The 13,948-nt window shown below is 35.8% G+C and overlaps 1 protein-coding gene across 1 annotated transcript; it reads left to right on the plus strand.

The window, feature by feature from the left end:
- Positions 1–3,116: 3,116 nt before the first annotated feature.
- LOC101309628 lies at positions 3,117–4,955 on the plus strand. The gene is made up of 3 exons (XM_004296491.1): positions 3,117–3,773; positions 4,139–4,228; positions 4,604–4,955. Exons 1-3 carry the CDS (start codon positions 3,282–3,284, stop codon positions 4,694–4,696), a joined length of 675 nt encoding a protein of 224 aa, XP_004296539.1. The 5' UTR covers positions 3,117–3,281; the 3' UTR covers positions 4,697–4,955.
- Positions 4,956–13,948: the final 8,993 nt, after the last annotated feature.

Genomic DNA, 13,948 nt, shown 5'->3' on the forward strand with positions numbered 1-13,948 from the left:
GACTATGTAACATGGGCTTATTTTTTATAAGAGTCCTAGCTTCCTCAAGCCCAACTTAAATCTTAATAAAACTTGTCATGTGTTTGGTGCATGTTAGACCAGAGAAGAATTCGAATGAAAAAAAATTTGGAAACTCGAGTTTCAGAAACTCGAATTCCGGCTTGGGGAGGTTGAAGTGGCCGTTGAGCTGCGGCCATTCATTGCTTTGAGGCTTTGAGGCTTTAGAAGATGCGAAGTTAGCTCGAGAAAAACAAAAACTTCGATTCCACAGTCCCATAGTTTTTGGGCGGTCTATGGAAGAAGGTCTAAAAGAGAATTTGGGACTATGTATGCTCATTTAAGAGACTCTTTTGTTGCTAAACGTGAGATTTCATGGCTTATACTATGGAAAATAGTCCAGTCCAGTCCAATCCTAGGTAACAAACGTGCACTTAAGGGCATATTTGTTACCTAGGACTATCATTGCTCACTTAATTTAAAAACTATGATAGTTTTGTGTAGAATATTCTATAAATATTTACTTTTCTTGTATGTGTAGGTTACATATTATGTATAAGTGTAGGAGATATTTTTTAATATATACCACCTATTTAGAGATGAATAATATCAGATTATTCTTTTCTACCTAGTACTAGAGCAAGTTCTGATCATGTGAATTTGCACTCGAATACCACCACAAATTGCCACCATATATATTATTCGTTATCCTATCAATCTCAAATTTCAAATCACAAAACCTGAATTCCCAAATACCAAAACCCTAGACCTATCAGTCTATCACAATTCACAATATGTTAGACTCTATTAAGAAATAAATTTAATATAATTCATGTAAGGTAATACTAAATCAACTGAATAAAAAAGGTAACTAAATCATCTAGATGAGATAAGAATTTGGCATAATAATTGCCTAATTTAGATTTGATAAAGATAAGATTATATGTCCTAAGGATGACATGACATAATTTTATTAATTGATAATGTGTCTATGTGACATGACATGTCATATAAGATTAAGAACAGAAATCTTAAGCCCTATTAAACCCTCTAGTACTAATTAATGATGTGTATAAGTAACATGACATATCACATCACATAAAAGTAAATCCATAAATCTTAAATCTTATTAAAACCCTCTGCCACAACCCTTATCCCTTATCTATCGTTCTCCGACTCTCCAAGTCTCAAATCACAAAACCTCCCAGATACCAAAACCCTAGACCTATCACACAATTCACAACACACAAAAAAAACAAACCAAATAAAGAAAGAAAAAGCAAAAGCCACATACCTTTTTACTTTCTCCATTGACGACAAAGACTACTACGCTTTTGCCTTTGTCTGCCATTGCAGCGGTCCCCACACCCACATACATAGTGAGAGATTACTTTTTTTTTTCTTATGAGAGAAAAAAAAGTAACATTACGGGTCATCTTATACATTTGTACCCAAGAAAGAAACCATCTCCAATCCTAAGATGAACAAATGTACCTTTACTAATATCACCAAAACATTACGGTCATCTTACTAGTTAGATGAACAAATATACGATTTTTACATCCTAGCTAGGGTTTAGACTTTTATATTGATTTCACTGCATCATCTGCATGAGGAAGCTTAGCTTTGTAGCCTTAATTTGTATAACTTCTAATTCGCGTCTGGTTTTTATATGTTTTGAGCCGCTAGTTTCACAACTTCTGGTTTTGGAGAAAGCTGGATGAGTTGAGTGTAGTGGAAAGAAATTAAGCAAATGAATTGACGTATGCCAATAGCAGGAAAGCAGTTCAATTATTATATGGAATAACCATAACAATCAATCAGCGTACGTAGAACTGTATAGTGTCAAATTAAGACTTATCCTGTATAGTGTCCCCAAGCTAAACTGCTCAGCTCCGGCGGCCTCAACCTGTCGTTCCCTCCCCTTTCCAATCCATCGACTCTTCACTCACATCATGAAGCTATACAGTAAAACTAATATGCAAGAGTACGTTTTATAACTATAGTTAACAAATACAGACACAAAGAGCTAAAGACTGTGAGTTAAGAAAGGGATCAGGATTCTCTCCTTAACTACTCAATGTTCTGTTCTCAACTTTTAATCCTAACCTTTTAATCCTAACCATCGATGAGAAATCTAAAGGCCACCTATCCACGTCAGCAAAAATACATTAAATGCAGACTTTTAGGATTTCTATGTTAACATAACTTAAACGTCATCCAATTCGTGTTATTCTCTTCTGGGTATTCTTCGCCTTCACACATTCAAAGACTTTCGTCTTCCATGGAAGCAACTGTATCTTCCTCTCTCTCTCAACTTTCTTTCAATTGGAAAGCTCTAACTCATCGCTGACCGAGTGATGGAGACCCCACAACCACATTCAAGCTTCATTCAAATAAATCCTCCCTCTTCATAAGAAATGATCGATGGATCGAGATTAATACAATTAAGGGATTATTCAATTGATTGGGTTTGATCTTGGGTGGGTTTTCTTGCACGTTGTCCACAGAAGAAAAGGGATTCTTCATTCTTGAAACCCAACCTCAAACACAAGCAAAATCACACAGGGAATTTCTCAGATTGCTCTTGATCGACATTCAAAACTGGGGAGTTAGATATGGTATAGTGTTAATTATAAGAAAGATATAAAATCAGAAGAGAGATTATTAGGTATATATGATGGATTACAAGATATGTTTTGAATTTCATAACTCTTAGAGAGTGCAGGTGAGGAGGTGAAAGAGCTTTCTCAGATTTGGAATCTGGGATGAAGATGAGGCAAAAGGTGAAAACGTGAAAGTTGAGAGGCAAAAAAGAAAAATTCTAAACGGCGTTTATTATTGAAATCTTAAAACTTTGCATTTAATATATATTTTGCTGACGTGGTGTATCGGTGGCCTTTAGATTTCTCATCGATGGTTAAAATTAAAAGCTAAGGACAGCCGAGGACATTGAGTAGTCAAGGAGAGGATCCTGATCCGAAAGAAAGACTTTGATGTGGGTTTTTCTTTGGTTATCATTTTAGCTTGTTTATGTTTTGGTCATATTCTTTATCAAGTCTACAAGTCTTGTTCTCCAAAATATATTAAAATTCGAGCTAACCTACTTGCAATTATCTTTTAAACACCACAATTAATTAAGGGCGAGTTTTAACATAAGCGCGCATTTGATAATGGATACCAACCTAGCTATATCTCCATATCTGTATATATAGAAGCTAAGCCTTCAGCTTGATTACATAATCGAGAGCTAGAGATAGAGTGAAAGGGAGATCACAAAAAACATGGAAGAAATACGTGAGGCAGCTTTAGCTTACTACCATAACTTGCCAGAGGATCTACAGAAGCTGGCATCTGCAAAATTCAAAGAAATTGATTCAAATGGTAATGGAACAATAAGCTTGAGGGAATTCAAGAACAGTATGCGAAGCTCTTTCGACAACGACTCCGTGATCATGAAGAGAAGCTTCAAGGAGCTGGACAAGAACGGAGACGGCAAGCTGGATTTCAACGAATACATCACTCTTTACTATCTTTTGGAGAGCGGTAGGCTGCTGATTTATTGTGCGGGAGATGGATGTGAGGACGACGCACCTTTTCTCAAGGGACACTATTTCACCTGCGTCGACTGCTTCCACCATAACGAAAATGAAACTTTCGATCTCTGCACCTCCTGCTACCGCAATGGAAAATTTGCTCATGAACACACCAACTTTTTGGATAATCATGTCTTACTTCGTTCCAAGGCTGCGTGTTGTGATGAAGCCATATCTGAGGTAACAGTTAGTCATCTCTGATTTTCAGAAAATCCCTTTCAAAACTGAACTAATACTCTGATAGTTTTGTCATATCTATATATATGATCGAAGACTTCTCTCTTTCAAGTACTATAGTTTGGTAAAATAACTAATCACGTTATCTACTCCGTCAATATTATTGATTCAATTATGATACTATACTTTTGCATAACGATCAGTTGTAAACGTTACCAGACCATCTTCTTATTTGTACCAAAGAGCTAGCTAGATATGTGTAAATAGAATAAGCTCCTCACTTCTTTCGGGAAAGAATATGCATGGTTCCTCATTTCTAATACAACATATTTGAGTAATCATAACAGTGGATTTATTTGAATGTGTAGCCAAGCTCTTCAGGGTCTGATTCTGAGTCCAATCAAGTTAGTCGATCTGGTTCACAGAGAGAGCAAGTTAATCGATCTGGATCAAAGAGGGTGAGTTTGTTCTCTTCAAAAGCAGTAAACAATTAATCACGAATATCTTTTTACTATTGACATGAATTTGTCTATGAAAATATAATTGAGAAACAATAATCAAAGATATCAATCGATGATATATTTTCATTATGTTCTTTGCCTTTTAAGTTACATATTATAGCGATGAGATTGCGCATGCATTGATTTCAGTTAAACATATCCTAGCTACTTGGATGCATGGTCTGAGTAAATTTTTAATTATACATTGTTTCATTACTTACCTGTTAGATGGGTTAATATGCTCACCATCTGATTACACTGTAATAGACTAATATGTAGCTAATATGGTAAACTTTGTTTAAGAAATGAATTTGTTGAAAATTATTTGTGCAGAGGGCAGTATTTGGAGCAGTAAAATCTGGATTGAGCGTTGCGCAAGCAGTAGGAAGTGTTGCTTCTGATGTTGCTTCGTGCAGCATCATGTGAACGATCCACATCTGTTTGTAACAGTTTCATCGTATTTTAATAATACGAATGGGTGTTTTTCTTTATTTATCTCTGCTAGGGTTAATACAAAAGCCTTCGTGTTTCAATCAGCTTTCTTGCTATGGCAAGCCTAGTTTTTGTACTTCTCATAAGATCAACCTCGTGTTTCTTTTTAATTGAGTCGTCTTGTAACGACTGAATAAATCCCTTCACTTTTTGTATGTTACTGCACCTCAGTAGTATCATCTTTTTACTGTTCAAATCGGATTCAGCTAAAACAAGCAAAGCTAAGAAAGCTACGATGGATCGGAGGTTAGAAATCAATATATGAGTGCTACAAATAGCGTTAATGAAATTCTGAAGCTACTGAAATACACTTAAGAGCTTTTGTTACGTAGGTAGGACTGTCATTCAGGGGCAGAGTCAGGATTATATATTAAGGGGGGCCGAGTTAGAAAATAAAAATTACATAAAAATTGAATAATTTTATATACGAGTACAAAATTAAAAGATAATTAACTTTTGTATTTTAGACATCATACTAGACTTAAAAAACTAATATGAAATTAGTAGTTCATCAATACAAAGTATTTGTACGTACATAATAGAATGAGAAAAAAGAATAAATTATTCATTATATAATTGATTACGAATAGAGTATATGACAAGATATGATCAAGGGAGGAGAAGTAAATTGTATAACGTACTTAAACCTATTAACAACAAAAGATGTTTATGATTTATTATTAGAAAGAAACAAGGGTCAGACCTTATAATTTACAAAGAAATACATGATAATACACAATTTTTAAAAAATTACGAGGGGTGCCTTGGTCTAAGTATAGCTCCGCCTCTGCTGTCATTGCTCACCTTAATTTAATTTCTATGACAGTTCTGGACTCCTCTAGTTTGGCTTATGCTACCTTAACCCTTGAATCATGTTTGGTGATGATAGGACTAATAAGGAGCAGCTAGGCAGCATTTATGTAGAAAACTCATATCAATATGCAACAATTCAGTAGAAAACTGTTGAAAATCTAAGTATAGAATTAACTATCAAGAAGGCCAATCACATGCAGAGTTGTGTTAACAAACCCCCAGCCTCTCTTCTTTTTGTGTGTGTCAATTATGTTTCTGCCTTTTCTTAATTTACAGTTCCTTTCTGTTGTACTTCAGCTCTCTTCTTTCTATGTTAGTTTGAGGTGCATGTAATTCCTCTCTTTTGTATATCCCTCGGTTGCCTCTTTGGCACTAATGAAATTTCCTTTCGATAAAAAAAGAAAAAGAAAAACGAAGAAGGCCGATGACATGTTTCAAAACTCAATTAAATTAACCCAGAAACACTTCTCAATCAACTGTTTTAAAACCCAAATTTTGATCCAAAAGTTTTAATCCCAGATTTTTGGCAAACAACTCGATCAACTGATGAGCCAAACATATATTATTAGCACTACCTGAACCAACAAATTTACCCAGATCGATATGCAATAACAAAACATATTCCAACCCAGAACTCAAAATTAATTCAATAACGATTCCAGAACCCAGAAACCCAACCTTCAATAACCACCCAAACATATATAGTATAGTACTTCCCTCTAACTAAAACCTACATTCCGGAATAACAAAAGTCAGAATCTTGGGGCAAATACGTTAACGTGACGCAGATTAGGTTACGTAAGAACTAATTTTTTATTTTTTATTTTTTGGTCAAGACGTAAGAACTAATTGATTAACCTTATATTCAAATGCTGAACCAAATCATGAACCCTATACCAGCTTGCAATTATTTGTAAAGACCGAGACTTATAATATAGAAAATGAAAAAGTCGACCATCCAGATAAAGACTTATGGTATAAAAAAAATAAAAGAAAGACTTCGTGTTAGGTAATTGAAACGCTTTTATATAATTAGTTACTTTTTTAGGTTGTTGCGCTTCCTTTTTCCTTTCTTTCAATTTGTTAATGGCACTATCAATTATTTAAGTCGTGAAACATGATGGTAGGAAGGAAATCTGCTGTGCCTACAAACCCAGTGCTAAACCTGTGCCAACCCTATGCATATCATGACATTTGTCTCATCATTTACTGAGCAGCTTAACAGAGTTAACCCTATTAATTTAATTACTTTTCAGCTTCTTTTTTAATAAAAAATAAAACACATCATACTCTAAACTTTTTCCCCTTCCTCTTCCCTGTAGATCTGTATTCTTCTTGTCTTCTTCTTTCTCTACAATTGCGATCATCCCAACCCAATTCAAAGCCTCAATCTCGATGCTTTCTTTGTCCAAAACGCCGACGAAGGCAGGAAGGAAGCCATTGAAATTCGCCGGAAATATGTGATTGTGGTTCTTAAACCGAAATCAACCATCTTGGACAAGGAATTTAAGAGATTTTTGTTGAATTTATCGTTCTCGTTGACAAGATATTGGACGAGGCTGCAGAGTTGTTGGTTGAAGAGAGTAGGAGAAGAGACGGCGGAGGTTGAGGTTGATGAAGAAACGAACTCTCTTATAGTAAATCTGGGCTTGAATCGATAGAAAAAAGAGAAAAAGAAGAAAAATATATATATTATAAAAAATTTATTACTTGTGTTTAGTGAGAGTTAACAGAGTTAATGGTGGTTAGGTCAGTGATGATGTGTCAAATTTTCATTTGTGGCACAGGTTTGGCACAGAGTTAATTTTTGGGCACAGCAGATTTCTTTCTAAAATTGTAATGCTAGAAGGCCTTAATAAGACCTAAGACCTAAGATTTATGACCTTAATTCTATGTGGCATGTCATGTCGAGACATTTTCTTCATGAATTCAAATCACACGCATATTTTTTATTGATTAAAACTTTTTTGTTAGGGAAAATTATTAACTGATCCTGGAACACCACGTGTTAGAAATGATCGAAGTTTTTGAGTTATGGAAGCAAATTACATGTTCAATGTTAGCTAACCGCCCAAGTGATCAATATCAATCGATGACAGATTTTTAGAAGGAAAGTACTCTCTGATCATTTATACAAGCAGTTGTAGGCTAGCTTTCTACAAACATATAGAATTAGGGCTGGGCACGGGACGGGACGGGCCGGGATTTGGTGAATCCCGTCCCGTCCCGAAATAAAGAACGGACAGGACGGGAAGGTGTTTTAAAATCTGTCCCGTACGTCCCGATTCCGATCGGGATTGGGACGGGATCGGGGATCCCGACTAAATTTTTTTTTTTTTCAAGTAACAAATTAATTGATTATCAAACACCACCACAGGTGGAAAAACGGTTGAGAAACTCTAAGCATTCAAATGCTCCACCACAATTGATCAGTGTATGAAATTTTCGACATTTTTATGCTGTTTGGAGCAACATTAATGAAATTAATGGAAAAAAAATATCCAAAAACACATAAACAAAAAAAAAGAACATTGATGAAATTAGAAGTACTAAAAATCAACAAGAACATAGGTGCATAGGTGCTAAATTACATCCCACTCTAAAAGTACTAAACATCCCACATTAAAAATTAACCCTCAAACAACAACTAAAAATATCCAAAATCACACAAGCAAAAAAAAAGAACATGAATGAAATTAAAAGTATTATTTTAGACCAAATTAAGTGTGGTTGAGTGCATTGTAACACCATGCAACCTAAAAAATCAAGTATAAAATGAATAAAATCAAGTATTCTAATATTACGGGACGGGACGGGATTTTTCGGGATAGTCCCGTCCCGTCCCGTCCCGTTATGGTAATGTTAAAACGGGACGGGATGGGACAGGATTGCTATTTTCAAAACCTATCTCGTCCCGTCCCGCTAACTTTCGGGACGGGACCGGTACGGGATCGGGATTCCGGTACTAAGTGCCCAGCCCTATATAGAATACCAAAGTTACTGTCTTACTGATAGAATAAGATAGATGACATGGGAGTTCGATACAGAAGCTACATCATGCATGCAGAGAGTTTATCTACGACGTCGAAAATAATGCATTGATATGTTAATGTGTAATCAAGACCTAAACATATATTACTTTCAAAAAAGACCTAAACATATATTATCTTGCTGTAAAATTTGGGGAAAATGCCAGACAAAAAGTGTGTTGTTTTAAGCCAACAAAACATCGATCTTTCTGTTAGTAGCTAATATTATTTGTCTGTCTTTAGACGAAACTAGGATTAGTCTTTTTTTTAATCTCAATTTTTAGTCTTTCATTTAGCTATTTCTTTATCTTAAGGTTGGGTTGAACTCTCGCTATCTCTTGGGGTCTCAAGACTCTGATGAGTATGTAGTCTTTAATTTACTAATTCGTATTTACATCCGTCTCTTTTCAGCAAAAGTTTAATATTAGACCCTATACTTGCATTTGTCAGGGATGATTATACACCACAGTGCGCGTTTGATCGTTGAAAAGTCTTGAAGCTGCGTTTGATAGTTAACATGTTGTCTATTATATATTAGGACTAGGGTTGAACCTCAACTCTACAATTTACATAAACCGAAACTCTCGATCAGAATAAACCTTATACAGTAGAGCGCGAACAAAACAGAGAGAATAGAGTGAGATATGGACATGCAAGAAATACGCAACGCTGCTTTAGCTTATTACCAGAACTTATCTGATGAGCTAAAGCAGAAGGCAACTGAAAGATTTAAAGAAATGGATTCGAATGGTAATGGCACAATAAGCATCAATGAGTTCCGGCGGAGTTTGGGTAGCTCCGAGATCAAGCGCTGCTTCCAGTTGCTGGACAAAACCGGAGACGGCAAGTTAGATATTAACGAGTTCATCACTCTTTACTACCTTGTGGAGAGTGGGAGAGGGGTTTTCTGTAGCGGCAATGGATGTAAGGCCTCCCCTTTTCTCAACGGACTGTATTTTACTTGCGTTGAGTGCTTCCACAACAACGAAGCCGCAACGTTTGATCTCTGCACCTCCTGCTACCGCGATGGAGAGTATGTTCATAACCATGCTAGCTTTTTGGATAACTACGTCTTCCTGCGTTCCAAGGCTGCTTGTGAATCTACCACACCAACTGAAGATGATCATCATGAGGTAACATATATATGAACTTCATATTAATTGCAAACAGAAAATCATATACTGATGCATCACGGTGAATCTAATAACGTTTTTACGTACAGGTAAACGCTGCAGAATCTGCTGAACCAATTAGTCGAGGACTTGTAAAAGTTTCCGATCTATTTAGTCGATTTGGGTCGTCTGAATCTGTGAGTTTTTCGTTCTTATTACTCGAGCAATCTACACTTCTAAATATTCACAAGTCATATACTATTACCTGAGGTGTCACAACTTGAGTTCTAGACACATGTGACATCCGCCAAGAAATTCGAATTTGACCAACAAGAATGTTTAGTATTGGGACTATTGGATAAACTAAAAGTTAATATGGTGGTGTCATGCATATATGATGTTTTTATAGATTTTATCGATCTCTTGTACTTAATTAATAATGAGGGAAGTTTTACGGTACATATCCGTATGAAATATCCTCACCGATGACATTTTTACAAGTTTATGAATAAATTGTTATCAATGTGGTAAATAGGTTCAATAATATGTAAATGTGTAAAAGAAATTAGGTAATTTTGTAGTCATTATTGTAAATTTGGGTTGACAGAATTGTAATTTTAATTTATTTAGTGGTAAAATAAGTGTATGTTATATATTCATGTTATACATAGACAACCCTAGTTAATGAATCATTAGAATAAATAGCATAGACTGTATAGTAAGTCTTCCCTTTCATTTTTAATACATAAAACAGTTTAGTTTTTCTGTAATTGTAACAGAAAATATATTTGTTTATGTAGCCAAGCTCTCCTAAGATCGATGGTGGGTCTTATGAGTCTGGTTCTGAGTATGACGCTGAATCCGATCAAGTTAGTCGATCTGGGTCTAAAAGAGTAAGTTCTCTAACCCTAGACAGCCTGTTTTGTTCAATGTTTTTCTCTGGTCTTGTTATGTAATTAACACAGTAAAGAAGTAGGTATATATACTTGCGTTATTGATTCGTTGTGAGATGGAGCTAGCAGTGGTTATTTTACTAACTTGGTATGGTGATAATTATTCTATCAGAGGGCAGTATTTGAAGCAATAAAATCACTGAATTCCCAAGTGAGCATTGGAGATGCTGCTGCAGATGAGTCCAGTTGCAGCATTATGTGATTGATTGCTATCAAATAAATGCATCTTAATAAACAGCTTGCTCAATGTCACCGGCCAATAAATCGCGCGCGATTGGGTTCTATCTATTTGGAATGGTCATCGGAGCCTCTAATGGTCACTGGATTGGGTCGAAACGTGTTGCCGGCGGATGTTGTATTCTTCTTGGCTGCGCGCTGCTCTTGGTTCTTGTTCATTGTTGCGTTCTCCATTGGCTGATCAAGAAGGTGGGCTTGCCTGGTTGAAGCCTGCTGTGTCTCATGGGTGTTGTTTTCCTTGGACCTTTTTAAGGTCTTTGTTTGTTATTTATGTTTCCCTTGGAAGTCCCGGTTGGGATCTTCCTCATGTAATAGTTTCCCTTGTTTAATTAATGAAGTTCCTTTTCGCCAAAAAAAAAATAAAAATAAAAAATTAATTGCGCGCGGGGATTGAATCTGCTATATGTAATTTGAATTTTATTATGGATTTCGAATAATTTATGCTTGGAACTATTTTGGGGTTGAAGGATATTTTGAATATGTAGACTTGGAGAACTTGGAATATCATCCTGCTGTTGTATGTGTTATTGTGCTTTAGTTAATTGAGATATTTAAGCATGTCATGTTTGGCTGGATCATTCTCAACCAGAAAAAACCATGACTAATTTCTCATCAGGAGTGTTCACAAACCATCGCTTGAATTAATGATTGTTTCGTATGTTTTAACCAAAGATTAAAATATCGGTATCGGTAGATATATCGGTCTTTTGAAAAATGGAGATTTTGGATATATCGAAGATATATCGGGGAAACCCGGGAAAAAATATCGGTATTTTGGGAAGAATTTTTTTTTTTCTGAAATATTTAATTTATTGAATTTATATATAAATATTACAAATATCAACTTCATCTACATCCAGAATGAGAATCTAGGTTGTTGATAAGAGTCATAAGACACACACTGATCCATAAAAGTACAATAATCAGACCAAGACATATGACTCATATAGTACAAATTGTAGTGTTGAATATGATAATCATATATGTCTTTGGAGATGCCGACTGTTTCCCCTATAAGTGGATAGTAAGGATGAATCCAACTAGATGACTGATCACTGACTTCCGCGCGTTGATTATAGCCATAAACATTATAGCCATATTGATTGTTGCCTTCTTGGGATTCATTTGAGGTTCCAGTCCCACTACCTAAACTGATAGAATCAAAACTTAGCGTAACTGAACTTAGCGTAACTGAAGCAACATCTTAATCATCATTTGGACCTCTAGTCCTCCTCCTATACATGGTATCCTCTTGGGCTCCATACCTAGTACTTCTATAGCCATGATCATGGGAGGCATGATCGTAATTTTCTTCAGATGAAAAATTGTTCAATCCACCAACTGTAGAAGATTGTCCATATACAAACCCGGTGTCGGTATTTCCACCACCTTTTCCGCTTCCACCATCTTCATCATCATCAGAACTATCCAGAGTTGTTGTGCCATCCCATGCATCATCACTGTCTAAATTATCTTCTGGGTTTCCAACAACTTCTTCAGATAATACCCTTTCAATTTTTTGCAGATATTTTTTTAATATGTTGGTGATATATCGAAAATATCATAAATGTCAGAGATATTTCCTAAATATCGGGGAAATATCGTAGATACGGTGGAAGATAAGATATTGACCCCTATAGATATATCGGTCATTAGAAAAAGGGAGACATCGGAGAATATATCAGATATATCGCAGAGATTTTAATCCTTAGTTTTAACCATGAATAGTATAGTATAGTATAGTATAGTCCTTTGTATCATCATATATATACACTGCCATGTTTAATCATTGCACATGTGATGTTACAGTATATAGAAGCTAGTACCCTAAGATGATGTCGGTAAAGTTAATGAATAATAATCGTCTGGTCGATCATCCTACAAAGTGTTTCACCAATTGATCAACTCATCGGCGTCTTCGTTTGTTTTTTCTTTGATAGAAAGTGGAACTATATTAGATCGAGATGCGTCTAGAGCACTTAAGTTTACAAAATCAAAAGATAGAGCAAAAGTGGCCTCCGAGGAAACACAATCCGGCCATACGCCACAATTGTCTACTCTATGACTCAATTGACAAGTACATTAGCAACAAAGTTAATTAGCTTCTCTAAACACATGCTTAAGCTAATAGACTCAAAGGAACTTCCCAGCAATTTAATATCTTGGATCAGGCTAAGCAGTCTCCAAGGAGGAGCGGAAACTTGGTTGACAACATCGATGACTAGCTTCAAGTCACCTTCTACATCATTCTTCGAATAACCCTTCTCTTTTGCACATATGAGGCTATTACGAAGAGCTAAGGCTTCAGCAATTGGAATTGTGGTGTTTTCGGTGTTGAAGGCAACATCAACAAGAGGCTTGCCTGAGTTTGTTCTGATTACAAAACCACTCGTTGCTAAGCTACTCCAAAAGGATCCATCAAAATTAATTTTGACTCTGTCTGAGAATGGTGGTTGACCACCTAATCATTTGATTTTCATTCATACTAGTTGAAGGAAGACTTTGCCCTCTAGTGATGCAGTGAGGCATTGTTGTGGTGACATGCTGCTGCAGCAATGGTTTGAGGAAGTTCCAACGGGTAATATATTGATGCTTTGAGTGAAGTGTTAGTTTGTTACTTTTCATGGGGCATGGCAAATTGGCAATCAAGTCCTATCAATTCATTTGGCTTTACACACGTACAACTGCAAACATATATATATATAGGACGTCCGCACCAAAGTTTTGGTGCGGATTTCCATTTTTGCACCACTTCCTGATCGAATTTCTTCAAACTTCCTTCTAGACATATCTAGGTCATCTTGTGTAGATCATCTCTGCAAATTTCAGCCAATTTGGTGATCATTAAGGCTCTCAAAATCGGAAAAACAAATCGACGGCCTGTATTCTGTCCGATTCAGGTATATAACAGAAAAACGCAAGTTTGAGGGCTTTAACGATCACCAAATTGGCTGAAAATTTGCAGAGATGATCTACACAAGATGATCTAGATATGTCTAAAAGGAAATTTGAAGAAATTTGAAGAAATTTGATCGGGAAGTG

The sequence above is a fragment of the Fragaria vesca genome, linkage group LG4 (genome assembly GCF_000184155.1).
Source record: "Fragaria vesca subsp. vesca linkage group LG4, FraVesHawaii_1.0, whole genome shotgun sequence".
In the NCBI taxonomy this organism is placed as follows: Eukaryota; Viridiplantae; Streptophyta; class Magnoliopsida; order Rosales; family Rosaceae; genus Fragaria; species Fragaria vesca.